The sequence below is a fragment of the Bos javanicus genome, chromosome 2 (assembly GCF_032452875.1).
Source record: "Bos javanicus breed banteng chromosome 2, ARS-OSU_banteng_1.0, whole genome shotgun sequence".
Classification (NCBI taxonomy): domain Eukaryota; kingdom Metazoa; phylum Chordata; class Mammalia; order Artiodactyla; family Bovidae; genus Bos; species Bos javanicus.
In genome coordinates, this window is record NC_083869.1 from 52984784 (window position 1) to 53012779 (window position 27996).

The following is a 27996-nucleotide window of genomic DNA, read 5'->3' on the forward strand; positions in this document are numbered from 1 at the left end:
ATTTGTCCTTCTTCAAGGAGAATTGCCTTGGTTAAAAAAAATAATGACTGTATAGCATTTGAATAAGTAAACTACATCTATACGAATCAGAAGGCCCAGCTCTTAAAAACAAAATGAAAGTAAAAAAGTTTCAGAATACTACATAGTGTATCCATGTATAAAAATGTAAAACTCCATAAGGCATCTCTTGTTTACATATGCAACTTACTTGGTAAAAGTAGAAAACACTGACTTTCAGGACAGAGCCATTCCATATTCATTATCATTGCTACTTCTGGGATGGGAAAGGAATGGGACTCCGGCAAGGAACAAAAAAGACTTCAGTTTTATCTGCAACATTTCATGCCTTTTATTTAAAAAGTTTGAGGCAAATTTGACAAAGTGCTAACATTCTGCAGTTGGGTGGGTTGATGCTTGTTTATTATATTTTTCTTTATAATTAATGTACTTTTAACATTAAAAAATAAACTTAGTTAAGGGCTTTCTATACCTGTGGTCTGTGGGGTACTTAAGGAATTGATTCATAAAATATAATGTCCTTGTATTTAAATCAGGGGTTAACTAATTCAATTTGGCATCTATCTTTATGATTCTTGGGTGGGCTTCCTTCTGGCTGGCGTCTGTGTTTTTGGGTCAGACTGAAGTGGTGTGGAATGTGAAAATAAGACGGAAAACATCTGCGCGCTGACTCAAATATCTCTCCTCTGTTCCTCCAGGGTTGGCTCTTTTCCTCCTGACATAAGAGTGGCAAAAATAACAAATGTCGTTTATTGAGGATGTACTACATCATTTGTACAGTATCTCATCAATGCTCACAGCAACTCATTGACGTGGATATTATCACTCCTGTTTTACAGGCAAGAAGACTAAAATTTGGAGATGACTTGTGCCAGACCACGCAGCCAGCAGAACAGACGATGGAGACAGAGGTCAGAGTTAAATTTATCTGACCCAAAACTGGGGATTTTCTCTTCTACAACTTTACCTATTTCTTTTTGACCAAAAATGCCTCTTTAACTTCTAGAGTTTTCAAGTTTTGCTTCGAATGTAAAAGCTGCCTTCCTTTCATTCATGCACTTGGTCAATAATCTATCCCTTTCATGAAAGACATATTTAAACTGACCTGAGCTTCATCTTTAAGAGATGAGATGAGGAGTCATATTATTTAGTAGCCACCATCTCTGCTACAAATTGGAATTTCATGGATAAAAAACAGGGTAAAAACAGAGTCGAAATTTTATTTTAGTCACATGCACCACCTATACATGTGTGTGTTTATGTATCTGTAATACAGATATATGTGTATGTATGTACATGGGGATGTGTATATGTATGTCTTAAGAGAGTTTGGCAAAAGATATCAAATGAAAGTAGGGGAAATTTGAAGGAATAAATAAGTCCTATTAAGAACTATACTCATAAAATTTTGGATTTGAGCTAATCAAGGCTGAGCCTTGTGAAACAGACAAGATCTGTTCTGTCGTTCTAAGTAGCTAGAGCGGTGTTTCTACCTATATATTCCTTGAGTGAGTGACAAGTTTTGACATCCATCCCCCACGTGGGACCCTGTCCTTCATCTCACTCACACACCCCACCACTGATTTTTCCATGCTGATCTGGGGGTGCTGGAGCCCACCTTCCAGTACCCAACCTAGGTACCAGTTCCCACTCACCAATGTTCCCTTAAAGATGAATCAGCCTTGTTGCTTCCTGGTGAGAAAACCAAATCGGGGCAATTGCACCCAGGAATGTAAAATGGGCAATATCTTCTCTCTTGCAAGTAGTACATTTTCATTTTTTCCTTCTATTCTCATATTGTATTTAATTTTAAAAACGTTTTATTTTATATTGGAGTAGAGCTGATTAACAGTATTGTGTTTATTTCAGGTACATAGCAAAGTGATTCAATTTTATGCATACATGTATCTATTCTTTTTCAAATTCTTTTTCCAACTAGGTTGTTATATAATATCAAGCAGAGTTCCCTGTGCTATAGAGTAGATCTTTGTTGGTTATCAATGTTAAATATAGAAGTGTACACATGTCAATCCAAAACTTCCTAACTTAAAAGGGTTGTCTCGTTTGTCTCCCTTTACCTCCATGATAACTCTATGTGAGTTTCAGGCAAAATGACATAAAAAAAAAAAAAAAAAACAGGGAAAAAAGATCTTTCTATGTGTCTCAGAACTGGTATGTTGCTGCTTTTTCTCAGTTTGTGTGTTAACAATTCTGTTATTCAGACCATTGTGTTGAATCATATCAGGACACTGAGAAATACATGACCATGCTTTTTTTCTGGAAGAATGTATTTTGTCTTTCACTGCTGATTGGAAACAGAGGTTTTTGTAATGAAAGCAGATAAACAGCATAGGTTAGAGATAATGAGGGCAGGCAAGAAAGGTGTGATTTCTTTTTATGTTGTAGCCATGAAACTGAAAAATATAAGAAAGAGAAAAAATTTTTTTAAATTAAGGTATGGAAATTATCAACTTGAATCAATGGAAAATAACACTTTACATGAACATATATAGGTGGCTGTTTTATTTCATTTACAGCTGAGATGTCATTTTGTTCAATTCCTTGGAATGTCAGCCTTTAAAACATATATATGTATGTATGTATGTATGTATGTATATATAGGACAGAATAACAGTGATAGAAATAGTAACTGTAACACCACAGGCTTTTTCGAAGCCTTCCTTAGGATTTTGAAGATTTTAAAAGGTAACAAAAAATCAATTTCATGGATATAGATGGCAGTTCTGTAAGTCATTTTTGTGCTTACCTGGGGGAGGGATTTGCTTGTAGAAGTTTTAAATAAACAATCTAAATGGAAAGGAGAGATTAGATCATAGGACAGAAAATTTGGGGGATTATATACATCTTTTCTGTAGCCTTTCTTTTTTATTCCTTCATAGATATACTCGATGGTTACTTTGTGGTGGGAATAGCATGGATATTATGAGGCCTCAGATTTATTTAGAAAGGTAAATAAAGCTCTTCTCTATTGTCAAGTAAATTAAAATACACTAGAGCCTATTAGGAGAAGGCAATGGCACCCCACTCCAGTACTCTTGCCTGGAAAATCCCATGGACAGAGGAGCCTGGTGAGCTGCAGTCCATGGGGTAGCTGAGAGTCAGACACGACTAAGCGACTTCACTTTCACTTATCACTTTCCACTTTCATGCAACGGAGAAGGAAATGGCAACCCACTCCAGTGTTCTTGCCTGGAGAATCCCAGGGACGGTGGAGCCTGGTGGGCTGCTGTCTCTGGGGTCGCACAGAGTTGGACATGACTGAAGCAACTTAGCAGCAGAGCCTATTAACTTTGGTATATTGGAATAATTTCTGGCAGTTTCTATTGTTTTTTGGGTTATCAAGTCCATTTGAGAGTAGTGGTCAGTCATGGTAATCCTTTCCCCAGTCTTACTCATAAAAATTGATTTATCTTTTATACTTAAGTGTTCTGCAAATTCATTGATGGTTAGGTAAGATAATTAATGAAAAGTCACTTCTATCTAATATAGTTTCATTTTACTTTCAGCATAATTTCTGGACGCAGTAATTGTGTAACAGTAGCTTTTCAGGTATCTGTTTTTATTAAAAAAAATTACAGTTGAAATGAGATGCTGTCTGGGATTTGCTTTAAAATACTCAAGGGAAAAAAGTTGCAGAAAAGATTAGAAAAATGTTGGTACTTAAATTTAGGCAATGACTACTTGGAGCTTTATTATACTCTCTATCTAGCGTATGTATAAAATTTTCCTTCTGCATTCTTAGCTACAAATTACCTGTGAATATTTTTTTTTCTCATCAGCTATTTGGTTATCCTGAAATACTACTCATATAAGAGTCAGAATACTTGATTTGCTTCCTTTATACATCAATTTTCAGAATATTGTTCTATTTTCTAGGTATATCTTGTTTTGGAGAGCAGTGAATTTTTGTTTCTTATTTTACTTGATTTTTAAAAAATATATTTGATATCTTTAAATCCATTGCAGTTATTATACATTTTGATGCCCAAGTTATCCCATCTTAGGTCAGTGGGAATCTCTTCAGATTGGCTCTTGCGTCTTTTTGGCACAATCACACTCGTCTCTGGTGGCTTTCTTGTCTTATAACAGAATGAGCAGCTCCAGAGTCATCTTGTGCACTTTCTGTCCAAGAACTAGAATCTGTCATGTCTCCACAAGCTCAGGACATTTTCATCCCTGCCATGGAGGTGTCTGCCTGTTCTAACTGCAAGGAGGAGACATTGTGAAGGAAGGGTGTGTGGTGCTGTGCCAAGTCACTTTAGTCATGTCCAACTCTTTGTGACCCCATGGACTGTAGCCCACCAGGCTCCTCTGTCCATGGGATTCTCCAGGCAAGAATACTGGAGTGGGTTTCCATGCCCTTCTCCAGTGAAGGAAGGTTCAGTTCAGTTCAGTCACTCAGTCGTGTCCGACTCTTTGCGACCCCATGAATCGCAGCATGCCAGGTCTCCCTGTCCATCACCAACTCCCAGAGTTCACTCAGACTCACATCCATCGAGTCAGTGATGCCATCTAGCCATCTCATCCTTTGTCATCCTCTTCTCCTGCCCCCAATTCCTCCCAGCATCAGAGTCTTTTCCAATGAGTCAACTCTTCGCATGAGATGGCCAAAGTACTGGAGTTTCAGCTTTATCATCGTTCCTTCCAAAGAAATCCCAGGGCTGATCTCCTTCAGAATGGACTGGTTGGATCTCCTTGCAGTCCAACGGACTCTCAAGAGTCTTCTCCAACACCACAGTTCAAAAGCATCAATTCTTCGGCGCTCAGCCTTCTTCACAGTCCAACTCTCACATCCATACATGACCACAGGAAAAACCATAGCCTTGACTAGATGAACCTTTGTTGGCAAAATAATGTCTCTGCTTTTGAATATGCTATCTAGGTTGGTCATAACTTTCCTTCCAAAGAGTAAGTGTCTTTTAATTTCATGGCTGCAGTCACCATCTGCAGGGATTTTGGAGCCCAGAAAAATAAAGTCTGACACTGTTTCTACTGTTTCCCCATCTATTTGCCATGAAGTGATGGGACCAGATGCCATGATCTTCGTTTTCTGAATGTTGAGCTTTAAGCCAACTTTTTCACTCTCCTCTTTCACTTTCATCAAGAGGCTTTTGAGTTCCTCTTCACTTTCTGCCATAAGGGTGGTGTCATCTGCATATCTGAGGTTATTGATATTTCTCCTGGCAGTCCTGATTCCAACTTGTGTTTCTTCCAGTCCAGCGTTTCTCATGATATACTCTGCATATAAGTTAAATAAGCAGGGTGACAATATACAGCCTTGACGAACTCCTTTTCCTATTTGGAACCAGCCTGTTGTTCCATGTCCAGTTCTAACTGTTGTTTCCTGGCCTGCATATAGGTTTCTCAAGGGGCAGGTCAGGTGGTCTGGTATTCCCATCTCTTTCAGAATTTTCCACAGTTTATTGTGATCCACACAGTCAAAGGCTTTGGCATAGTCAATTAAGCAGAACACTGTGAATATTAATTAGCAGAAATGGGAAAGTTTCTCTGGATGAGCTGCTGCCAGACATCATTGTTTATTCTTGTGGGTGGCCCATGCTTCTCACAGACATCACTTATTATTACAGTAAGTGGCAGAGTGGTAAAGAATCTGCCTGCCAATATAGGAGAGGCAAGAAATGTTGGTTCAATCCCTGTGTCAAGAAGATCCCCTGGAGTAGGAAATGGAAACCCATTCCAGTACTCTTGCTCAGAAAATGCCATGGACAGAGGAGCCTTGCAGGCTACAGTCCATGGGGTCGCAAAAAGTCAGACATGAGTGAGCACACACAGCACAGTATAAGCCCAGACCAGCCAGCTATCTCTCTTTAACTTGCTCCAGATTTACCCTGGCTTACAAACAGAGATCCTGCTGGCCTCTGTATGTCTCCATTTCACTGGGTCAGTCTTTGCCCTTCAAATCTTTCTAGTGTCCAACTTTGCCTATAGGATAATTGGCTTCTCAGGTATATTTGGCTCACATTCCTCCACTCAGTGTCTAAGATAGAGAGTCGTACTCAAACATCAACATCATTTTCTTCATCCATAAAGTTGTCCAGGTAACTTTTTTAGGCATAACAGTGATAGCTAGAACAAGAGTTATCGAGGACAGCACACTTCTGATCAAGGGCTTTGCACACAAAATCTCATTGTCTCATTTCATCCTCACCACAGTCCTACAAAGTGGGTGTTACTGTCCCCATCTTACAAGACCACACTGAGGCTAAGAGAGGTCAAGGATACTCCTTTCAGAAACTGGGAGTTCCACAGAGGACTCTCTGAAGCCAAAGCTGGAAAATTTATCCACTGTTTAATGCCTCCTTTATCCTCAGGAATGCTAGAGATACAAAGGAATCTAAGACATGGGTTTTCTTCTCAAAGAGTTTATAATCCTAACTGAGAAAGAATCCTCACAGGAAAAATATATCAACATGAAGAAGCATATGACAAGAGACATGTCATTGTTTCCCTTCCAATCCACTTAGCCCGTGCTGTCAGATTAATTTTACTAAAACGTTTTTCTTCTCATTACCCCCCTGCTTCAAACTCCAGAGTTTCCCCACTGCCTTCAGGATAAAGTCCAACTTGCTTGCTTGGCGTTTCAGGGATTCCCCAATTTGGCCCTTACCTATCTTCTCATGTGTGAAATTCCACTGTGAAGCTGGCTTGCTAACCGGGTTTCTAAGCCAAAGGACACGTCTGGTACGCTGGGCTTTTGTGTCCTAGAAATGTTATCACATAAAGGCATCCAAGTTTTACTTAGTTCCACCTTTTAGAACAAGATCCAAAAAAGATGTAAAGTCAACTGTTGCTCTGAACCCCCCTCTGTTAGAGTTCTCCATTGTAGCCAAACAGTAGTCTTATTCCCCAAAGGCAATTTCACAATTTCTGCCTTTGGGTCTTTGCTTATGTTACAACCTTACCTTGAGGCCTACGTTTTTCCTCACCTGCCTTCCTTTCAGAGCCAATGGCATCCTGGAGCCTCCCTGATGTCCAATATGATGTCATTTGAAAGTCCTCACATCTTATTGTTTGTACCAATTACTACACAGAGTCTTAGGTTACCATTTATATATATTTATTGTATTTGGTCTTTTTCTAATTATGAAAGTAACAAATGCTCAAAGCAAAAACTTGGGGATGTGCCAGGCACAATGGGAGAAAATTAACTACTGATAATCTCACAACTCAAAGATAAGCATTGCTAATATTCTGCTGTGTGTACATACACGTTACAGGATATATAACAACAATGGTATCACACTGTACCTATGATTTCATACCTTGATCTTTTCTGTTAGCAGAATTTCTCTGGTCAATAGTATTTATTTTTTTTTTTTTTTTTTTTTTGAAATGTTAGAAATTTCTTTATTATTATTTATTAAGCACCAGCTTAATACTGCAGACATTTCAAATCACCAGGCAACAACTCATTCTTCCCCACCCATCCCACCCCAAATTCTTGATAAAGAGCTCTTCAAGTACAGACACACGCTCTTCTCTCCTCTGTATAAAACTTTACGAAATAAAGGCAAAGAACTGTGTACATCTTGCTGCGAATGCTGCCCACGGCTGTGGAGCCAGGGTCCAGCCGAGGCTGCCTTTATTGTCCAGGTCCTGAAAGACTCTTGTTCATGAACTGTCTCTTCACAAAGCAAGTCCACCACTTGCTGGGTTTATCATTCTGAGGGTCAAAAACTTTCTCACAAAGTCTCAGTCCAGTCTCTTGCCTGAGTTGTTGTAAGTAGGCTCTCATCACCTCATCTTCCTGTTTGTTCGCAGGTTTGGCGTAAATGGCATTAAGTGGAAAACCAGGCTCTCCAGGAATGGGAAAATTAGTGATTCCCAGTGTATACATTTCTTTCTCGCCTTGGCTTTTAGAATTGCACTTTTGGAGTTTCTTTAGACACTCAGAAATGTAGAGAGTTATATATATCAAGGTCCTATCGGCTTCATTCTTAATTTCATAGTTTTTGAAGAAGACATTGGCCTTAAAGTAATAGATAGCTTCATCCACAATATCTGTATCTTTTGTCTCTCTAGGGGCAGGTCCTTTGAACTGACTTCTGATTGGCAATAGTGCCATGTTTCCAATGAGTTTGGTGTCAGGGTCCATGAGGGAAGAGTGGTAAGCCGGCATCTTGGAGGCGCCCGGGTCTCCACCCCAACGAAAAGCTGGTCAATAGTATTTAAACACATAAATTTTATTTTCAGTTCAGTTCAGTTCAGTCACTCAGTCGTGTCCAACTCTTTGCGACCCCACGAATTGCAGCACGCTAGGCCTCCCTGTCCATCACCAAATCCTGGAGTTCACCCAGACTCATGTCCATCGAGTCAGTGATGCCATCCAGCCATCTCATCCTCTGTCGTTCCCTTCTCCTCCTGCCCCCAATTCCTCCCAGCATCAGAGTCTTTTCCAGTGAGTCAACTCTTCGCATGAGATGGCCAAAGTACTGGAGTTTCAGCTTTATCATCGTTCCTTCCAAAGAAATCCCAGGGCTGATCTCCTTCAGGATGGACTGGTTGGATCTCCTTGCAGTCCAACGGACTCTCAAGAGTCTTCTCCAACACCACAGTTCAAAAGCATCAATTCTTCGGTGCTCAGCCATCTTCACAGTCCAACTCTCACATCCATACATGACCACAGGAAAAACCATAGCCTTGACTAGACGAACCTTTGTTCGCAAAGTAATGTCTCTGTTTTGAATATGCTATCCAGGTTGGTCATAACTTTCCTTCCAAGGAGTAAGCGTCTTTTAATTTCATGGCTGCAGTCACCATCTGCAGTGATTTTGGAGCCCACAAAAATAAAGTCTGACACTGTTTCCACTGTTTCCCCATCTATTTGCCATGAAGTGATGGGACCAGATGCCATGATCTTTGTTTTCTGAATGTTGAGCTTTAAGCCAACTTTTTCACTCTCCTCTTTCACTTTCATCAAGAGGCTTTTGAGTTCCTCTTCACTTTCTGCCATAAGGGTGGTGTCATCTGCATATCTGAGGTTATTGATATTTCTCCTGGCAACCTTGATTCCAGCTTGTGTTTCTTCCAGTCCAGCGTTTCTCATGATGCACTCTGCATAGAAGTTAAATAAGCAGGGTGACAATACACAACCTTGACGTACTCCTTTTCCTAATTGGAACCAATTATTTGGCAGTGGCAGGTCTTAGTTGCCCCACGGCAGGTGGGATCTTGGTTCCCTGACCAGGGATTGAATCTGCAGCCTCTGCATTGCAAGGCAGATCCCTCACCACTGGACCACCAGGAAGTACCCCCATAGGTTGTAAACGTCTTCAAAATACTTCATTATGTAATGTTCCTTTGCATAGTTATTCAATTTTATATTAGTAGATATATTGTCTACTATGAAAGTGAAAGTGTTAGTTGCTCAGTCATCTCTGACTCTTTGAGACCATGTGGACTATAGCCCATCAGGCTTCTCTGTCCATGGCAATTCTCCTGGAAAGAATACTGGAGTGGGTTGCCATTTCCTTCTCCAGGGGATCTTCCCAACACAAGGATTGAACCCAAGTCTCCCGCATTGCAAGCAGATTCTTTACTATCTGAGTCACCATGGCAATAAATTTATTTTGGGCTTCTTAACCTTTTTAATGTGGAGGAAATAAGAATATTTGTTCTAAAGGTAGACATACCTAGTTCAAAACCACTTCCTAGCTCTTCTCCCTTAGGCAATGATAATATCTACATTTCCTCATCTTTGAAATATTCATCAAAATACTGCTATATCACAGTTTTGTTGCAAGATAACTGGTCCATGGTAAGTCAGTAATAAATGTAGATTACTATAATTTCTACTTTTTGGCCTCATGTTTTTTCACCTATAGTGAAAGTGAAGTGAAAGTGAAAGTTGCTCAGTCGTGTCTGACTCTTTGCGACCCCGTGGACTATACAGTCCGTGGAATTCTCCAGGCCAGAATACTGGAGTGGGTAGCCTTTCCCTTCTCCAGGAGATCTTCCCAACCCAGGGATCGAACCCATGTCTCCCGCATTGCAGGTGGATTATTTACCAGCTGAGCCACAAGGGAAGCCCATAACTAGATCATAAGTCCTTTATGGGAAGTACTTTTATTTCCTGGGGCTTGTATTTATTGGTTTCCTGTCTGTCGCATTGCATTGTAATAGGTGGTTAACAGCTACTTGTTAATAATCATAACAATGATGCCTCAATAGTCACTGAATGCTCTCTGGGTAGGGAGTTGCTCTTAGTAATTGTCCTGGGCAAACCCCAAACTTCTATTGCTTCTCTAAAACTTTTCTTTCCCCATCCAAATGCTCATTTTGGTGTTAATTTTCATTTTCCAATAATCCACTTCCCCCTGTATTCCTTACATCCCAGTTGTTATGCTGATTAGCAGTTGTAGGTGTAGATGGTGTTCTAATAGCAGGATTTGGGAAGATCTATGCTACCCCCGTGTGATGGTATTTCTAGGGTACTAATGCATGGCACTGGAAACATATCTTTGGCTGAACTAGCCAGTTCAAAAGCCAGCTTCACAGCAGAATTTCACACATGCAAATGAACCATTGTGATCCCGGTCATGAAAATTCATGGAATAGTGGCTAGTTCAGTGTGGATGATGACCTGTCAATTTGGCAGCCAATCATTTAGTTAAACATCCAAATTACTGGCCAGTTACTCCGACTAAGGCTAGTCTTCCTGTTTGTGACTGGGTTCTATGTAATCCTATTAAAAGCAATGACATTCCCTTTGGTTTGTGGCAGCTAATGTGTAGAAGTACCATGCAGGCATAGGACATGTGTCTGGCACAGTTTAAAAGCGGGCATTGTGAGAATGGACTATTTGTGTTACTACTGGATTTATCTTAAAATCCTAAATATCTTTCATTGACTAACAGGCAAAGTATCCTGATTTCATGGGTGCTTCTATTTACTAGTTTCATCAATTGAAAATAGGAGATCCTCTAAGGATTGCATCATCATCTTTCAATGTGTACTAACTGATTTTGTTGAATCTATATTTCACTCCTTGGCCCAGCCTGTCCTGTCCTGTCAGGTAATCAGACAGAAATCCATGGAGTACTCAGAGCCTGGTAGACCTTAGGATCTGACTTGACCCACTCGTAGTTTAATTCAGATGTAAGATAATAGTATTGTTATGCTGGAAAGCGAATCTAGAACAGTAAATCCAAATCACAGACTTCACTGAAAATATAAGGAAAACTTCAGACTTTAAGTGGAGTGAAATGCACACAATCTAGCCTGAAAGTTCTAAGAGTTCAAGTATCAGTTGCAGCCCAGGGATCCCGGGAACCATGAATTTTAGGTTAAGATGCCTGCCCTGGGTGTGAGAATGAGGATCAGGAATAGAGAGAGACAGAGGAGAAGCACAGAGATAGAAAAAACAAAGAGAGGCAGAGAAACATAAACACAGAGACAGAGGCAGGTTGGAGAGAGACAGGGAGTATAACTCCAGTTGTCTTAGTGGAGCACAACTTCTCAACACTACGCTGAACTGGATTCTAATAAATGCTTTCCAATGTTTGTAATCCCTCCTTCTTCTGGTGAATTAAATCTCTCATGTGAGAGATACAACATATCCCACACCTGATGGTTTTTGACCTTAGTCTTGAGAAATTCTACAGGGACATAGATTTTATTTTAAAGGCAAGTATGTAGGCTGTTTGAAAACACAGTATTATAGGTTAAAGGACTATTTGGCTTTCATGTGAAAAAGCCTTTTGTGTACACTGAAGACCACTGATTGAATAATTATACTAAAAACACTACTGATTAAGAAGCCTTGTTTCACATATTTTTAAAAGAGTCTTTAATGTATGTTATCATATTTTATTCTCACAGGAGCCCTGATGTTAGGTAGGAGAGAAATTGCAATATGGATTTCAAATTTAAAGAAATGGAAGCAGAATGTGTATACAGACTTTTCTGGAATTACAGATGCACAATAAAAAAATGAACTCTAGAAACCAATCTTTGATTCTAGGCTGAATCTATATATCCCTGTTGATAGAACACCCATATAACCAGCATAAATCCTTTTGTTTCCTAATACAAAATATATGAATTTAAAATAGTATTCTTGAAATCGGACAAAGTAAGAGAATCATAGAGATTTAGAAGGTAGGCAGTCCTAGAGATGAACACTAATGACCTCCTCAGAGTAAGAATGAAGCCCTGACCCAGAGGACTTGAGACAAAAGCAGGACTCGAGCTGGCCTGAGGGAACACAGAGCTGACAGAGTCTAATGCTGTGAGGACTTGCCTCTGAATTTCCTGCTTTCGTTGAACTAGGAAGAAGTGAGGTGTAAAAGCATCTATACCATGGCTTATGTAATTTAGGTTGAATGATCTGGTGATCATTTTGAAATATAGGTGTGAGTCAAATCTGATCCTCCACTTAGACAATGCTCAGAAAGTTTAAAATTCTGACAGAGTTTCTCAGAAATGGTTTTTATAGGATAATGTATAGTTCCACACATTCGATTGACCTGGGAACATATAAGGAAATATGACAGATTAACTGCTCTGCTTCTCAGGCTATAATAGAGAATTGTAGGTTAGAATAGGTAATACACATATCAAAGATGGATATATAATATATACATCTACATCTACGCACCCACATCCATACACACACACACACACACACACACACACACACATATATATATATATATATATGTATAAGTATCTATAAAAATTAGTTTTAGGGGTATTTAAACATTCTTCATTTATAACTTGCTTTTAGGGAATTATTTAGTTATGCAAGATATCACCATATTCAGTATTTTTTTTAAATAATAAACATGTCTAGTCAAAGAAGGCATTAATGAAGCAATTCCCCAAATAAAACAGTCCATGATATCTGAGTTGCAGCAGAGAGAGAGTGTGGTCTTTGTAGTCTAATCAAGATCACAAGACTTGTTTTGAGCGTCTGTCATCTTTAATTTTACGGCACTTCATTTCAGAGTAGGACTGCCAGGGTCACATGCAATTAAAACACAGGCAAGATTTGTCTTGTGAAATCTTAACATAAAAAGTAATGTGTTACTCCATTTTAACTTTTCTACTGAACTCTGTGAACTCACTAATTACTTTTCCCCCCTCTTGTCACCTTTTTGATATGACATGTATTTTATAGAGGAGATAGAAGTTTGGATTTTTTTTTTTGTATCATGCATACGATTGAGGATAACAAAATTAAACCAGAGAAAAAAGAAATTCGTTTTTCAGAAATGCATTTTTAAAAAAAGACATATCTGAGTACTCCAGCTTCAATTACAAAGAACCTCATTGATCGAATTCTAGGAAATAACTGTTAATCTGCTTAACTAGGGCAGGTAGAAGTGTAATAACGGACCAACGATTTTATGCAGGCCAGAATGGTGAACCAGAGTTTATTCTCTGGGGTGCGGGGCAAAGGGGCTTTTATGTGATTGGCTGTGAAAAGTATTAAAAACCGGCGCCAACGTGGAGATTTGGAGCGCAAGGAGGCTTGTTCCATCTTAGTGATCAGTAAATTGCATAGACCCTTATTAACCTTATTGATAAGGAGCTTAGGGAAGTCCCATTCAGGCCGCAATATATTCTTTTTGTTCTCCTGTCTCCGCCTGCGATCCCAGCCGCTTTGTAAGCAGAGCCTTTATGCTGCGCCTCAAAATTCAGCGTGAGTAGCTGCGCCTTTAAGTTACTGCAGCGGAAGGGCTTGCGGAGCAGCCCATGCACAGGGGCTCAGGGCCTATTGCGCGGGTGCTGCGGACACCTGGAGAATGTTTGCAAATTTTGTGCTTAAAGAATCTTTTATATTGTTCTTCTTTCAATGCAGCTGGGGTCTGTAGGGATCAGGGGATTATTTTTGATACCTGTCGAAAAGAGTTATGTCTACACTGATTTTCCATCCCTCACTACTAATTAACCTTATTGTATACAGGAAACAGTCTATTTAATACCTGCATTCTTTCTGTAAAGCCAAGTAAAATGAAATCCACTGTGAAATCTAGTTAGCGTTTGCCTTTTTGAAGTCATTTTTAAGTTTCCAGTTTTAGTGACTGTGACCTCAGAACTGATAGCTAGAAAAATGGTGAGCTCAAAACAATTTTGGTTTCAATTGTCTTCTTCACCCCCTCCCACTTAAAAGCTGCCTTTCACCTGGACTTGGGAAGAGGCGTTAGGAACGGGCACCTCCAGCTAGACCATCATTCCCTGGAGTCTTCCTCATTGACCTCTCCCTGGAATTCTAACGCATCTCTTCATCCCCTCATAGGCTGGCCCGCGGTCCCCTGACTCTCCTCAGCAGCGGAGCACCTCTATCATTTTCCTTTCAGTCAAGGAGGCTTGACTTTGACTGAGGGGCACATCATGACAGATTTGTGCACTCGCAGTACAAATAGATGCTGAAGCAGAGGAAAGAATCTGAATACTCAAGGGAATCCCATTAGTGGCATATTTGCGAGGGAAAAAAAGGTAGGGTCTAGCAATACAGAGCAGAAATGAAACTGTGCAAAATGTCACCAAATGATGTGGAAAAATCCACACTTCTTCAAGCATGCTGTGCAATATGGACTCAGAACACACTTTGCTGGTGATGTGAGAATGGTTAGCACAAGTCCTGCTCTTCAAATGTGAGTGTGCCTGTCTCAAATAAACTTGTCAGCTTAAATGGTGCCAGAGGAAAGTGTGGATTTTTCAGGCCGATGCTTTGTATTTGCCAGATTTCTTGGCTTTTCAGATTTTCATACATGGGTCAAAAAGTCAGTACTCTCTAGCATTTATCTGACACATAAACCCTATATTTGGCAGAGCAGATAAGGTTAGTGGAAGATGGGGCTGGGTATTCTGGATGCCTGGACTTTTCCAGATCCAAACAGGACTTTTCCAGATCCCAAACAGAATTTGCATACACAGTAGACTTGCATGAGTCAGGTGAGCAAATGCATTGATCCTCTGCTGCTGTGCTTTTGGAAAGAAGTATTTCTTGTGCACTTAGACTTTAAGAGAGCCAGCTGAAGGTGTATCTATTTGATGGTCCCTTACAAGTGGGACTAGGAGTCAGTACAGACACTGGTGAGTTTGGACTACATTTAACTTGTGATATCTAGTTGATAAGAAACACAGTGGTGGATCATAGTTGTATTTAATGTTGCTTATGTTCTGGGTGCTTGTCTTGGTTCACTCATCCAACAAGTGTACACTGAGCACCAACTCTGGTAGTGTTACCTCTCTCCCTCACTGCTTTCCTAACACTCCCCTTATTCAGTGAGGAGCCTTCTGTAGAATCCAGCTGATGGCTTAAGAATTTCATAGACCCTGAAGTCTTCACTTCAAGCATAAGATAACAAAAATCAGCTGGATGAGTCTACAAGGGATGTGTGTGTGTGTGTGTGTGTGTATGTGTGTGTATCTTCCTGCCAGGTCTCTCACCAAGACAGCTAGACATTTTCATTTTGACAACACTGCTACAGAAAATTGTCATCTTTTTGGTGCAAGATGTTCACTGTATGCTCATCATTTGGATGATTCAGGATCGCTCCCCGGCGGTATGTTTTGATGCCTGCCTCTTTTTCAATTATATCTAAGAGGAAGACTGTTGAGGACCCATTTTTTTTTAATGTTGCACAGGACTCCTAAAGGGTAAGATTTAATTTCAATACAATATTAGGCAGTATGATATGATGGGTGATAACAGGATATTGACAAATACAATCCAACACAGGATAATATGATGTTAGAGTAGAAGTCATGCAAAGTACTTTCAAAAATGTGGGCTAAGAGGCTTCCATGCCCTCCTTTCCGTAATGTAGTGACATGGTCAGTACAATGTAGGAAAATGAAATGATACATGAATATTAAAATTATAATAGCAATGACAAAAATGAGATTTAGCCATCTACTCATAACAACAAAGGTACCCTGTATTTGGGGAAATATATAATATCCCTCTTGTTCTTTCATGGAAATTAGTATGAAAGTGAAACTCTCACCAGATGTTTTAACAGGGGAGTTATCAGGTACATACATCTGGGGTGTAAATATTTAGGGTGTTTATTTGTTTACATTCATCATTTTTTTTTTCCCCTGACTGAGTGAATCTATGGTATAGTGGTTAAGCCAGGGGCCTCTGAAGCCATACTAATTTAGATTCAAATACTAACCTGACACTAACTTCATGAATTTGGGTAACTTCATTATTTTTCCCCTCAGTTCTCTCAAGTATAAATCAGGAGTAATAATTGTACCTCCTTCCATAGAATTATGAAGATAAAATACAACTATATTTATACAGTGCATTTCCTTAACAAGCACTCAAGACATGTTAGCTAATCAAAAATCAGTCATTCCAGGATGAGTTTCTGTTGGTGGTCCTCTGAGTGACCAGGGAGGTGGCATCACCTGGAGATAAGGGAGGGAGAAATCAGAGCAGATGAGATAGAAATGACCTGATGATTATCTGGGGATCATACTGGAGGCAGAAGATGGTCACATGCATGTTCCTCTGACTTGAGTATAAGTTGGTCCAAATATTTTAAGACATTACTGTCAAATGTCAAATCATTGTCAGGATATCAGTATCACCCCTACCCCAGGCCCAGAAAAATTCCAGTGGAAAGGGGCCTGCTATGAGAGTCCTATGTCCCAGGACTCTTTGCACCGAGCAGTCATAATTCAGATGTAGTAGGTGAATATGGATGTGAGAGTTGGACTGTGAAGAAAGCTGAGTGCTGAAGAATTGATGCTTTTGAACTGTGGTGTTGGAGAAGACTCTTGAGAGTCCCTTGGACTGCAAGGATATCCAACCAGTCCATTCTGGAGGAGATCAGCCCTGGGATTATTTCTTTGGAAGGAATGATGCTAAAGCTGAAACTCCAGTACTTTGGCCACCTCATGCGAAGAGTTGACTCATTGGAAAAATCTCTGATGCTGGGAGGGATTGGGGGCAGGAGGAGAAGGGGACGACAGAGGATGAGATGGCTGGATGGCATCACTGGCTCAATGGACGTGAGTCTGAGTGAACTCCGGGAGTTGGTGATGGACAGGGAGGCCTGGTGTGCTGCGATTCATGGGGTCGCAAAGAGTCGGACATGACTGAGCGACTGAACTGAACTGAGGTGAACCTCAGGAATGCAATTGGATGATACTCCTTAATGTTGATTTCCATAGCTTTTGCCACTGTCTGAATTCAGATCTGTGTTAATAGTACTATGGCAATTATCTTCTGTCAGTGGTGCCTATAATTTCTTCCAGCTTCAAGGTCTACTTCATAAAGTTGCCAGGAAAATCTTTATAGCTCTGCTAAAGTCACTTTGCTGCTAAACAAACTTTCAGGGTCTCAAAATTGACTATGGACTTAATATAAAACCTCTTGTGTATGCCATCATGTGTAGGCTTTTTGGAGTCTGGTCCCAACTTTTCTTCTCATCATTTTCAGAAGATCACATTGTTAATTGTTACTCAATAAGCTGGAAATACATCATCTGTCTCCAGGAGGGACACGTTCTAATTCCATGGTGTGTTACCTGTTTTATATCCTTTACATAATTCCATTAGACAGTCTTAATAGAGATAAGACAAGTACAATTCTAATTTATAAATTGAGAAACTGAGGTCTTTCCTGGTGGCTCAGTGGCAAAGAATCCACCTGCCAAGGCAGGAGACACGGGTTTGACCCCTGACCTGGGAAGACCCCACATGCAGAGGAACAACAAAGCCTGTGCACCACAACCACTGAGCCTGTGCTGCAGAGCCCAGGCGCTGCAACTACTGAAGCCCTCAGTGCCCTGGAGGCCGTGCTTCTCAACAAGAGAATCCACCGCAATGAGAAGCCTATGCCCCACAACTGGAGTAGTCCCTGCTCACTGAAACTAGAGAAAAAGCTATGAGGCAACGAAGACCCAGCATATCCAAGAATAAAGTAAAGAAATAAATTTTTTTAAAAAATGGAAACATCTGGACACAGATGAAGTAAATAATTTGCCCAGGACCTAAATAGCAAGTTCTCCTAAGTGCTTATTTCTTAGCCTGCTCATTTTCTGCTCTAATCCATTGCTCTGGCTTATTTACATATCCCCACTGTTTGCTTTGTATGCTACTATTTTTTCTGGGGAGCTGGCTTTACAACATCACAAGGTTTAACAACACTGTGTTGGAAAAAAGTGGAAGTCCCTGGGCTGAGTCAGCTTAGGTATGTTTTGTTAGGTGCCCTTAAAAATCAATTTTCACTTAAGTTTCTGGCTTTTCATGAAAGATCTGAAGGTCTGGTAGCCTGGTGTCCATGTGCCCATGTAAGCAACATCAGCTTGAGCTGAGAAGTCAGCCCTTCTGTCCAGGGGTCCATCTTGAGTTTTACCCAGGTGTTGTCGCTCTTTAGTCACTGAGTTGTGTCAGAATCTTTGTGACCCTATGGATTGTAGCCCTCCAGGCTCCTCTCTCGGAGAAGGCAATGGCACCCCACTCCAGTACTCTTGCCTGGAAAATCCCATGGACGGAGGAGCCTGGTGGGCTGCCATCTATGGGGTCGCACAGAGTTGAACACGACTGACGTGACTTAGCAGCAGCAGCAGCAGCAGCAGGCTCCTCTCTCCATGGGATTTCCCAGGTACGAATACTGGAGTGGGTTGCATTTCCTTCTCCAGGGGATCTTCCCAATTTGGGGATTGAACCCTAGTCTCTTACATTGCAGGCAGATTCTTTTTTTTTTTTAATTTAAATTATTATTATTATTTTTAAAATTTATTTATTTTAATTGGAGACTAATTAAACTAATACTTTACAATATTGTATTGATTTTGCCATACATCAACATGAATCCGCCACGGGTGTACATGTGTTCCCAATCCTGAACCCCCCCTCCCACCTCCCTCCCCATACCATCCCTCTGGGTCATCCCAGTGCACCAGCCCCAAGCATCCTGTATCCTGCATCGAACCTGGACTGGTGATTCATTTCTTATATGATATTATACATGTTTCAATGCCATTCTCCCAAATCATCTCACCCTCTCCCTCTCCCACAGAGTCCAAAAGACTGTTCTATACATCTGTGTCTTTTTTGCTGTCTCGAATACAGAGTTATTGTTACCATCTTAGGCAGATTCTTTACCCTCTGAGTCACCAGGGAAGCCCTCCTCTGGTGTTACTACTTCCTAATACCTTAAGTCTGCTCTTTGCAAATCACTTACATTATTGGCTGGCCCTAGTAAGCAGCCTTGCTTTAAGAAAAAGACTCATCTAAATTTCAGATGATACATTTTAATTGAGGAAATAATATGTGATTATTATGTTTGAAGAAAGTTTTCTTTTTGTTGTTGTTGTTGTTGCTTTTTCGTATTACGATTTGAATTTCCCTGGAGAGAGTTGATATTGTTTTGGTTTTATTTCTTTTTGACAACAGAGCAATTTGACCCAGAACTCTTAGTGACAGTCCTTTTGGATGAAAATCTTTGCAGGGCCTTTTAATTAGGAATTGACAGGGTGATTAACTTATAATTCACAAAAAATAAATGTGGAAAAGAGAAGTACAGGTCAATTTCTAGCTGTGTTAAACTGTAAGGACAGCACCATTGGCAAGTGATTGTTCCCTTTTAACAGCTTTTCTAATTTTTCTTAATTGGATCCTTTGTTTTCTAATTGGATAGAGAGAACTATCATATGGCTTTCAATTACTGGCTGTGGCATGGTGATCCTGTCATATGTCATATACTAAGTAAAGTCAGACTCATAACATATAGGATGGAAAAAAAATACCATCTCCAGGAACCCTGTTTTAGAGTTCTGTTATGTTAAGGTTATAATTTCTTTAAAATATTTGCTCATCATAATATATAAATGCTTCTGAGAATATAAGATTATCTCTTGCATTCCTGGAAAATGTTAAGAGGTGTACACACATACACATGTACACAAATATGAGAAATGCCAGTGTACTTTGTTTCTTCTGCCCACTGATGAATTTAGAGATTCTTTTTCTAAGAAACAAAGTTTCTCATTTTACAGCTTCCATTGGCTCTCTGCTGCCTACAGGATAAAATCTAAATATTTTATTATGTCCTATGTCTGTGTGCTCAGTCCAACTCTTTGTGAGTCTATGGACTGTAGCCCACAGGGCTCCTCCATCTATGGGATTCTCCAGGCAGGAATACTGGAATGGGTTGCCATTTTCTCTTATAGGGGATCTTCCTGACAGGAATCAAACCTGAATCTCCTGAGGCTCCAGCACTTCAGGTGGATTCTTTACCACTGAGCCATGGGGGATGCCCATTATATCCTATGTCTGACTCCAATTCTGTTCTCCAAAATTTTTAGGCATGTGCATCACCGTGAGCTTCTCACTTTTCCTTGGAGATGTTAGGTCTTTCAGCTCTCTCCTCATGCCACCCCTGCTTGCTAGTATGTCATCTACATTGGGGGAGGGATTAATTTTATTCAGTTGATCAAGATTAGACCGAAAGGGTTATCTTCCTAGTGAAGCTTCACCTGACTACCCTAGGCACAATTTGCGTTTTGGTTCTCTGTCAACTATTGAACTTCCTAATATCTCTGTACTAACTTCTGTTCATTCATTCAAAAATACTTTTTGATCAAATCAACTGGAAAATATACTTTTTGAACATCTCTCTGTAGAGGTGCTGAAGCCTGGGGCAATGTGGTTACCAAGATGGCTGAGTCCCTAATCTGGTGTCGAACTGTCTCCCTTACTGGGCTATGAAACTGCTGGGTGTATTAATATTTGCCTTACTTTGTATTTGATCAGTAGAGTCTAAACTTGCACCTGGCTCAGATAAGGTGCTTAAGAAATGCTCACCATCTTTTAAGGTCTTCATGATGGAAAATGTTGGTCAGTTTTTATAAAATCGAACCCCTTATTGAGGCAACCCAGTATACCTACAATCTTGGCTTTTAAACTTGGAACAGTTGATAGGAACACCGGTGCTGTCTCTGAGATGTTATGGGATCTAATGACCTTCCAGTGTAACTCTTTTTATACCTTTAGTGTGTATAAGTCAGAAGGGCACTTTGGCTCAGCACCTTGGAATGGTCTTCTCCAGAGAGCAAACTTAGTCTCTGATTAAATGCCCTTAGCAGGCACAGGACACAGCTGGGGTTTAAATCAGGCTAAATCCCATCAGATTGGAAATCAAGAAGCTGCTGCTTTTGAAGATTGTAAATCTGGAAGGCAGCAGAGGCAAGGGGCTGTGGGTCCCTGCTCCAAGCAGATAATGCCTCTTCTCTTTGGCTCTTAGTGCTGCTTCTCTCTGGCTCTTGCTCCCAGAATTACTTTAAATATGGACACAGGAAGGAATGAGATTTTAACACTGGGACTACTAAACCTAGTCCTTCCCACTTCAAAAATAATTAAAGAAGTAGTAATGAAAGTCTTGGAGGAGACCTCATTGAGAATATGGAATGCCACAGAAATGAGCACTTGAATGCCAGAGACTTGTTTCATGTCTCCATGTTTTCCTGAAAGACATAAGCACAACGTGGAATGAAAGAAGAGCTTGAAGCTGGCAAGTCTGTCAGCTCACTGTTACCAGCGACTTTAGATCATGGGGTTCTGGCTCATGTGACTTTCCTTGGCTTTGTGGTATTTGTATACATCCCACTCGATGAAACCACACTTCAGCATTTGTTGTGGTCACTTGGTTTTTGGGCATACGCCGACTTACTGGCGCCATCGCCAAAAGGAAGACATCCAACAGGGGTGAGCGAAGCCTCTCCTTCCTCAGGCAGTGTGGTGGGTGCGGGAGCTGTGTGAACATCTGGCTTTCTATTGAGCAGTCTCTCTCCTCCACTCTACACCCCATCCATGCAGACAGCCCAGGCCTCTGAGCTCCTTATTGCTCTAAGTGTTTGTTCTTGGGTCCATGCTTCACGCATTTTATTTACATGCTTTATTTTTCATTTTAAGAACAAATCAATAACTAGACTTACTCTTTATCACAGTGGATTAGTTTTATTTATTCCATTTGAATTTGATTAAAAAGCTGTCAAACATAAGTCTACATTTTTATCAGCAGAATACTTTCACAAAACCAGTATGAGATGTGCTCAGCTAGAACATAGTTTTCAAAATAAAACAATGTTTGATATATTCTAGACAGTTACCCTTTTGTTTATCCATGACAACTGAAGCTAACCATCAAATGGATAAAGCCATCCAAGTCTAGTCAAGTAATCTTTGGGGCATATTAAAAAAAAACAACTTTTTTTTAAAAAAAGTTCTTTCTAGATGGATTTAATATGATTCGCCAATAAAACATCCTCAGAAGCATAATAAAAATTCTACATAAAATGACATAGCCAGGGAAAAAAAGGAAGATATACAGTTTGATGAAGATTCAAAATGGATGTTAACATTAAAAATGAGCAGGCATGCAGTTCCTGTATAATATAAAGATCAAAATTGCAAGGCACTAATTTTGCTTCTAGTTTATAAGACAGTATGTTTATGGGACTGCAAATAGTATAAGTAAAAAACATATCCAATGGCAAATGTTTTGAACTGTCATTTGTCTTCAGAAAAATTGCCGTTCTACATGTATTTGTAAATTTCAGCATCTAGCACCAGGGATGCTGGACTAGATTTACACTTATAAAAGTGTTCTTGAAAGATGAGGTATGTCTATTTTGGTTGAAATCCTGATTTCTTCTGTTCTATTTAAAAATTATTCATTTGTGTCTTGCCCCCTCTTTTAGTTCTGCTTGTGTACCCAGGGGTGTTTGAACACAGGCCTGAGGCAGCCAGGGTAATGAAGAGGTTCACCTGTGTGGACACATACCTGTACTCTCAGTCACATTCACACTCACTCGCATATCTGCACATACACAAGCACATGTGCAATGCCCAAGAGTCTCATTAAGGCTATTTTTGGATACGCTGTGCCCTCTGCACACTATTTTACAGCGTCGAGCATCCATAATGTATGCCTGGAAGTGCTGGAAGGCATAGCAGTGAAGGGGTTAATGTAGAAGACATATAGGCAAATATTGTCAACTATTTTATTCAAATGTTTGGAACTTAAACACAAAATCATCGTTAAGTTTTCACAAAATGAGGCATCTGTCGCTTGAAAGGAAAAAAATATTTCAGAAATATGTTTACAGAAATGTAAAAATATTAGGCATCGAGACAGATGTGAACACACTCAGTAGCTCGCCTCGTCTGTCAGTCAGCTGAAGATCTGGTCGTAGGCGCTCAGCATGAGCTCGGCGATCTGGTTCTGGTACACCATGTGCACAGCCATGTTCCCACTCTCGTCTTCCGCTCGCAGAAGCGTGGGTCCAAACACAATCCCTAAGCTGTGTGTGGACATGAGGTTCTTGGACGCTCTGGCCACTATCCTATGGAGAGAGAGAAAGCAAAAAGACCCACTGGAGTTTAAATAAAATGGTGACTGTTTTTGAATTGTAAAGTTCTGTGTTCTTGAATTCTTTTTCTTTCTTAAATTTCAACTTAAAGAAGGAAAGTAAGGGCAGGGATTGGCTTTGGCAAAACAGAGAATGTGACACAAGCAGAAACAACTTTAGATTTCAGAAAAACACCTGCCATAACATTATTTAATCTACTCCTTATGCTTTATTGTGTGGAAATAGAACTTACGACTTTCAGGAGAAGGATTCTAGCCTCATAGTACCTAGCCATTGTGAGTGCTCAATAAATGTGGAATGATAAATTACAACAATTACTGTGACAGTTAACAAGATTCAATCTTTGAAGTGACTAGAGTCAATGGAGGAAACAGGTGAGACATGCATAGCACACGTAAGAAGCCAAATATGCAAAAAATAGAATATAGGCATAATTTATAAGTAGAAACAAGAGCTGAAAAAAATAATTAAATTCTTAGTGATTAGTGTGAGTAAAGTATTCCTGAAAAATGCTATTTGTACTCTGTTTTGTAGAAAGTGCTAAGTCGTGTCCGACTCTTTGCAACCCCATGAACTGCATGCAGCATGCCAGATTTCCCTGTCCTTTTTCCAGAGTTTGTTCAAACTCATGTTCAATTGATTCGGTGTTGCCACCCAACCATATCATCCTTTATTGTCCCCTTCTCCTCCTGTCCTCAGTCTTTCCAAGCATCAGGGTCTTTTCCAATGAGTTGGCTCTTTGCATCAGGAGGCCAAAATATTGGAGCTTCAGCTTCAACATCAGTCCCTCAGGGTTGATTTCCTTTAGGACTGACTGGTTTAGGGACTCTCAAGAGTCTTTTCCAGCACCGCAGTTCAAAAGCATAAATTCTTCAGCGCTCAGCCTTCTTTATGATCCAGCTCTCACATCTGTATTACTACTGGAAAAACCATAGCTTTGACTGTACAGACCTTTGTCGGCAAAGTGATGAACATTTAGGTGTATAACAAGTATCCCCACCCCTTTTACTCAATAAAATACAGAAGCTTGTAGCATTTGCACAGGAAAAAAGTCCCACTGGAATCAAAGAAATGTTTGCTTGCGTGAAGACTGTGGAGAGCTGCAATACCATTGAAACATTAGGATGTGGTTTTATTAATGGTAGTCCGTTGCCTGAATCAACATGGGACTCTTAAAAAGAAATTAAAGCCCCATCTTCTACGTGGAGGCTTTAAAATAAAACAAAACAATGCTTATTCTCACAATTGAAGCCTCCTTGGTTTTATATTAAAATTAGGGAGAGTGGGGATTTAGTGATGTAAGGAAAAAAGGGAAAGCATATGGAAGGACAGAGTGCTCACAAATACTAAACTCTGCATTCTTCCAGACACCCCAACCCAAGGGAAATCTGAGCACAGAGAATAAAGTGAGGCAAAGGAACACTACTACATAGCAGTGGGGTCTCTGTTCTCAGAGCCCATTGGAGCACCAGTTCACCTCTCGAGGACTCTGTGTCTGGTCTAAGTGGGCCGACCTAGTCTCCATGCATGGAGGCAAGAGGAAGAAGACTTGTTCTCTCTCCATCCCTCCACAAACCTTCATCTCAGGGCCATTTCTGTGAAAAAGGCCCTGACTTCACTCTCCTGAAAGACACTGAGAAGGGCCAACACCTTCAATTTGGGACTTCCCATAGCACAAATTCCTGATCAGCAAGATGTCCTTGATTTGATCAATATCAATAATAAGAATTATTCTAAGCAATTTTATTTTACTTATTACTTAGGTTTAAAAATGGAAGTATCATTGACTTTATTCTAAGCAGTTTTATTGTCTCACTTGATCCTCACTTGATCCTCATAACAATCCCATGAGGTGCTTGTTGTTTAGTTGCTCAGACGTGTCCAAATCTTTGTGATCCCATGGACTGCAGTACGCCAGGCTTCCCTGTCCTTCACTATTTTCTGGAGTTTGCTCAAACTCATGTCCAATTCTATTATTAAGCCCTTTTTACAAATAAGAAAACTGAAGTCAAGAGTGGCGAAATGCCTGATGTCACACAGACCTGAGGCTCAAACCCAGGCAGGCAGGCTTCAGGGCCCATGGAAACATCACTGCCCGGGTGTGTGTTATGGCTCCTATGCTTAGTAATTGGCTGACTTGTCTCTCTGCCATTCTCCACATGGTTATAGATCCTTCCCTAAGAGGGTCTGGATTTTTATTCCACATAGCATTGTGATTGACAGTCTGGTTACAATGGATTCATTGTGGGCAAAATGACTCTTAAACTTGGACTAAATATTCAGGATATTCTGCCTCCCATTTTCACTTTTCTTCTTCTTTGTATGAAAAGTCTTCATACCTGTGAGTAACATTGGCGTGACTACATTTCTGGAAGGGATTCTCATATTTTAAAGTATTGGTGTGTTATCGGAGACGTCAAGTTTAAAGTTTCCTTTGGAATATAGAAACTGCACCACTTGCTACTACATTTACCAAAAGTCTGTAGAATGATTTTAAAACATTCCCCTAACCTGGAGGAGGGAAAGATGGAATGGGGCTATGCTTCCCTTTAACACACCTATTTACCTTGGCTTAAAGTCTCTCTTGAGCTTCTCCCAGACCTCTTCATTACAAAAATCACTAGTAAGATTCATTGAGAAGGAAAACAGATTTTTCTCTCTTGGATTTAAAGTAATAGCTTCTTGTTCAGTGCTCTATAATGATCTAGATGGGTGGGATGGGTATGGAGGTGGGAAGAAGGCCCAAGGGGAGGGGATACATGTATACATATAGCTGATTCACTTTCTTGTACAGCAGAAATTAACACAACATTGTAAAGCAACTATACTCCAATAAAAAAATAAAAGTAGTATCTTTTTGGGGATACGAAGTCCTTCATTGACTCTGCCACGGTAACAGTAAATTTGTTAAACAAATATGGAAAGAGATAACATAACTGATCAATTAACTGAGTAACTATTACGTAAGAGTTGCTTTCACAACATTACCCATTGGTACCGAACTTCTAAGCTGATGAGAGTTATCTAGCAGAGAACAGGGCTCAGAGGTCACAGAGCATGAAGATGGTAGAATTAAAAGTAAGAGACTATTCAAGTATGAAGGTGAATGACTGATATAGGGTCAACTGAGTAGAAGAGGTCCAGGAATCCAGGGAGACTGAAAAGAGAAAGGAAGAATATAAAGACAGGTAGACAGAGATATAGTTTCCTAGTTAATAATGGCTATAATTTCAGTCAAAACAGGAACAGTGAGATTTGGGGTAGCTGGGAGCTAAAATTGTCTCTAACTACAGAGGAGCCTGGTGGGTGACAATCCAAAGGGTTGCAAAGAACTGGGCATGATTGAGCGAGTGAACACATACCCTCAAGGTGAGGTTAGAAATCAAGGAAGGTCCAAGAGTAGGTTACTGGAGGGGACAATCATGGCTGTCAGGAGGTTATGGAGGTAGAAACTGGAAGAGGCCTATGGTGCTGGAGGAACTGGGGTGACTGGAGGGGTAACTCAGCCCTACCTGAAAGACGCAGCTGGTGGGACTCCATCTGTGGGGAGAGTAAAAGGATGCAGAAATGGGACTAGATTATTTATAAAGTTTCCCAGTGTTCTTTATATTTTTCCCACTCAGCCAAAGTCCTGGTCTAAGAATTCAGAGCATGAACCAATCCAGAGAAGAAACCAAGGCTCAACTTCAATGGAGTGACGGGTAGGAGGCAGAGCGGCTGTCAGAGGTCCCCCTCAGGCAAGTTTCTCTCTCTTGGCCGGTGGTTCATGGAGGGAGTCCTAAAACGGATTTCTGCCAGTTCATCAGTTTCCTAAATTTGCCCTTTGTCAAGTGATCATTTTGTGCACTTCTCTGTGTGTAAATGCAGAGCATTCATTCCATCTCAATCTGTGTCCATTTCTCTGCACACTCTCCATGTGATTTTAATAAAAACACTTTAAACTCATGGGTACTTTCAAGTAATCCTGTTACAAGTATATTTTACCAAAGAATATATAGTTCTGTATTCTTGTTATACTTGCATTCAGATCAGATCAGATTAGATCAGTTGCTCAGTCATGTCTGACTCTTTGCGACCCCATGAATTGCAGCACGCCAGGCCTCCCTGCCCATCACCAACACCCGGAGTTCACTCAGACTCACGTTCATCGAGTCAGTGATGCCATCCAGCCATCTCATCCTCTGTCGTCCCCTTCTCCTCCTGCCCCCAGTCCCTCCCAGCATCAGAGTCTTTTCCAATGAGTCAACTCTTTGCATGAGGTGGCCAAAGTACTGGAGTTTCAGCTTTAGCATCATTCCTTCCAAAGAAATCCCAGGGCTGATCTCCTTCAGAATGGACTGGTTGGATATCCTTGCAGTCCAAGGGACTCTCAAGAGTCTTCTCCAACACCACAGTTCAAAAGCATCAATTCTTCAGCACTCAGCCTTCTTCACAGTCCAACTCTCACATCCATACATGACCACAGGAAAAACCATAGCCTTGACTAGACGAACCTTTGTTGGCAAAGTAATGTCTCTGCTTTTGAATACACTATCTAGGTTGGTCCTAACTTTCCTTCCAAGGAGTAAGCGTTAGTGATTTTGGAGCCCAGAAA

At 40.4% G+C, this 27996-nt stretch overlaps 2 protein-coding genes and 1 long non-coding RNA gene across 4 annotated transcripts in view; 1 reads left to right on the plus strand and 2 right to left on the minus strand.

The window, feature by feature from the left end:
* Positions 1–505: 505 nt before the first annotated feature.
* On the plus strand, positions 506–27347 carry LOC133260446 (uncharacterized). Its single transcript, XR_009740815.1, has 2 exons — positions 506–929; positions 27026–27347. It is a non-coding gene; the product is annotated as an uncharacterized LOC133260446 (long non-coding RNA).
* Positions 7364–8209, minus strand: LOC133260422 (actin-related protein 2/3 complex subunit 3). Its single transcript, XM_061438753.1, has one exon. The coding sequence runs from the start codon at positions 8177–8179 to the stop codon at positions 7643–7645; it is 537 nt and encodes a 178-aa protein (XP_061294737.1). The 5' UTR covers positions 8180–8209; the 3' UTR covers positions 7364–7642.
* Positions 21968–27996, minus strand: part of ARHGAP15 (Rho GTPase activating protein 15) — a 701521-nt gene continuing 695492 nt past the window's right edge. For both annotated transcript variants that reach the window (XM_061438774.1, XM_061438765.1), the window contains one exon: positions 21968–23375. In XM_061438774.1, the coding sequence (XP_061294758.1) occupies positions 23204–23375 (172 nt within the window). In that variant the 3' untranslated portion in view covers positions 21968–23203. The remainder of the gene's footprint in view (positions 23376–27996) is intronic.

Coding starts and splice junctions, on each gene's coding strand:
- LOC133260422 (XM_061438753.1), bottom strand. CDS start 8,179: ATGCCGGCTTACCACTCTTCCCTCATGGACCCTGACACCAAACTCATT.